The 2,262-nt window shown below is 51.1% G+C and overlaps 1 protein-coding gene across 1 annotated transcript in view; it reads left to right on the forward strand.

Annotated features, from left to right (window-relative positions):
* The window catches only part of MAN1C1 (mannosidase, alpha, class 1C, member 1), a 169,919-nt gene extending 168,905 nt beyond the window's left edge, over nt 1-1,014 (forward strand). The window contains exon 12 of the mRNA XM_008572164.1: nt 232-1,014. Coding sequence (XP_008570386.1) covers nt 232-358 — 127 coding nt within the window. The 3' untranslated portion in view covers nt 359-1,014. The remainder of the gene's footprint in view (nt 1-231) is intronic.
* The last annotated feature ends 1,248 nt before the right edge of the window (nt 1,015-2,262 follow it).

A 2,262-nucleotide genomic window follows, 5' to 3' on the forward strand; every position in this document is an offset into this window, starting at 1 on the left:
GGGGGCGGAGGCAGAGCCAGAATTAAACCAGGTTTTCTGGCCCCAAAGCTCATTGCTTTCCTCGGCATCCACAACATCCTTCCCTGGGTCTAAGCTCTCTGAGAAGTTTTGGGGTCCCAGTCCTCCCTGACTATAGCCACAGGTTCATCACAGAGGCTCACTCCCAGTGGCCCACCCTTCCCGGGGCACTGACAGGCTGTGTCTTACTTCCCCGTCCCGCCTGGCACACAGGTACCTCTATCTTCTGTTCTCTGAAGATGACTTGCTGTCCCTGGAAGACTGGGTGTTCAACACCGAGGCCCACCCGCTCCCAGTGAACCACTCCGACAGCTCCAGCAGGGCCTGGGGCAGACAATGACCCTGTCGCCCCACTGCTCCAGGGCTGCCACAGGGATGCCTTGCCTTTTCGGGATTTGGGACTGTTCTCAAAGGAATTGGGAACGTAGGCCCCATCCCAGTCAGACTCCAGGCAGATGTGTCGGACAAGCCACTTTTCCTCTGTGAGGAGACAGGACTTTGAGATGCAGCGATGTCAGACAAGGGCCATGGAAACACCCGGCCCAGACATTCCTTTCTACGAGAATTTCTATGAAACCCACTACCTTGCCATTCCAGGGCCAAGGACTGAAGTTTTGTGTATCAGCCCCATGTATTCGATTCACTTTGTTTTGGTTTTTGGTTGTTTTCGCTTGATTTTGCCTTTTCTCTACAGATTAGTTTTATCACAATTTTAAATATAGTTTCAAAACCATATGCTTTCTAAAACGGCGTCATCCTGATAAACAAAACCTTCAGGTGTTTGCACACACACAGAATCTTGACCCCGTTATCTATATTTTAAAAGCCTTTTGCCCCACATTTACTCTGTGTTCAACTATGTGCCATTTACCTTATCGTTTGAGGAGGGGATCCCTTTGATTTGAGCCTAAGTGTTACGAATCACTAGTGCTATTTTCATTATTGTAATGGAAAAACCTGTGAACCAGAATAAAAGAGTTTATTGAATAAAAAGTATGACTGGGCTCATTGTATGTCAGTGACGCCTGGGAAAACCATTGCCCTGTTATCCTCAGAAAGAATAGCCGACCAGCAGCTGAGTTACGGTGTAATTTAGTAAACGACTCCAGCTTCTATTACCTTCCCTCAAATTGGTCCTAATCTATTCAGGAAGTGTGAGGCCAGTCTTTTAGATGGAGCGGGATATTTATACTCAGGTGGAGGCTGGAAGAGGCCAGGGAGGAGCAGCAACTTGCCTGAAGTCACGCAGCTGGTAACAGCAGAGGTGAGTCTCATCCGTGCAGCTTCCCAGCCAGCCCAGTCCTGCGTTCCTCTGCCCCATCATTCAGCACATCCCTGGTGAGTGCTTGCAGTGGACCCAGCACTGGCCTGGAGGCCAGGGACACAGCCCACAGCAAGACAGTCATCAGCCCTGCAGTCGGGGGAGACACATCATAAAGGAAACTGACAGAGAAGTGAAATGACCACAAGTTGTAGGAGATGCCACCAAGGAGGTGAACGGGGCTCAGGTTGTAATGGCCAGGGCCTATCCTAGAGGGTCAGAGGGCTTCTCTAGGCAGGTGACCTTCAAGCCGGGACCTAGAAAAGTGGGAAGAGTATCCAGCAGAGGGACGATATCCCATGAATTCGTGCCCCCTTTCCACCCACCCCCCCCACTGCCCACCGCCTGCCTCCCCTGGCAGGGGGCCTGAAATGCTGAGGCCCTCGCAGAGCAAAGAGTTCAGGTCCTGACGCTGAAGCGACAGCATTTCCTCCCTTACCCCCAGCACATTTGCAGCTCGTCCACACAGCTGAAGTCACAGGATAAGTCTGAGCCTCTCCTGTGCTCATAACTTCATTTTGGCTCTATTCATAAACTTTAGTGGCTCCTGGGGCTCTGGGCCAGGTGACCTGGCTTTAAATCCCTGCTGTGTGAGCCTAGGCAGATCACCTCACCAATATGGGCTCTTGTCTCCACCTCACAAGGTTGCCATCAGAATAAGGGGATGCTGCTGGTGCCCTGGGGGTACAGGACGTGCTTGCCCCTTGTTCTGTAGACTTGGACACCTCCAGAATCTCCTTGAGCAGAGCTGTCACTGAGTGGCCCCTGTAGCAGAAGTCCTGACATGTGGTAAATAAGCCTCTGCCTGAATCCAGCAAGTCACTGCACTCTTCATAAGCATCAAGAAGGCGTGGCTCCAGCAACCCACCTGTGCACACTTAAAAAAAGAAAAAGAAAACCAGGAAAACTCACTACACAAACAT

This window comes from Galeopterus variegatus, unplaced genomic scaffold (assembly GCF_000696425.1).
Source record: "Galeopterus variegatus unplaced genomic scaffold, G_variegatus-3.0.2 Scaffold761, whole genome shotgun sequence".
Taxonomy (NCBI): Eukaryota; Metazoa; Chordata; class Mammalia; order Dermoptera; family Cynocephalidae; genus Galeopterus; species Galeopterus variegatus.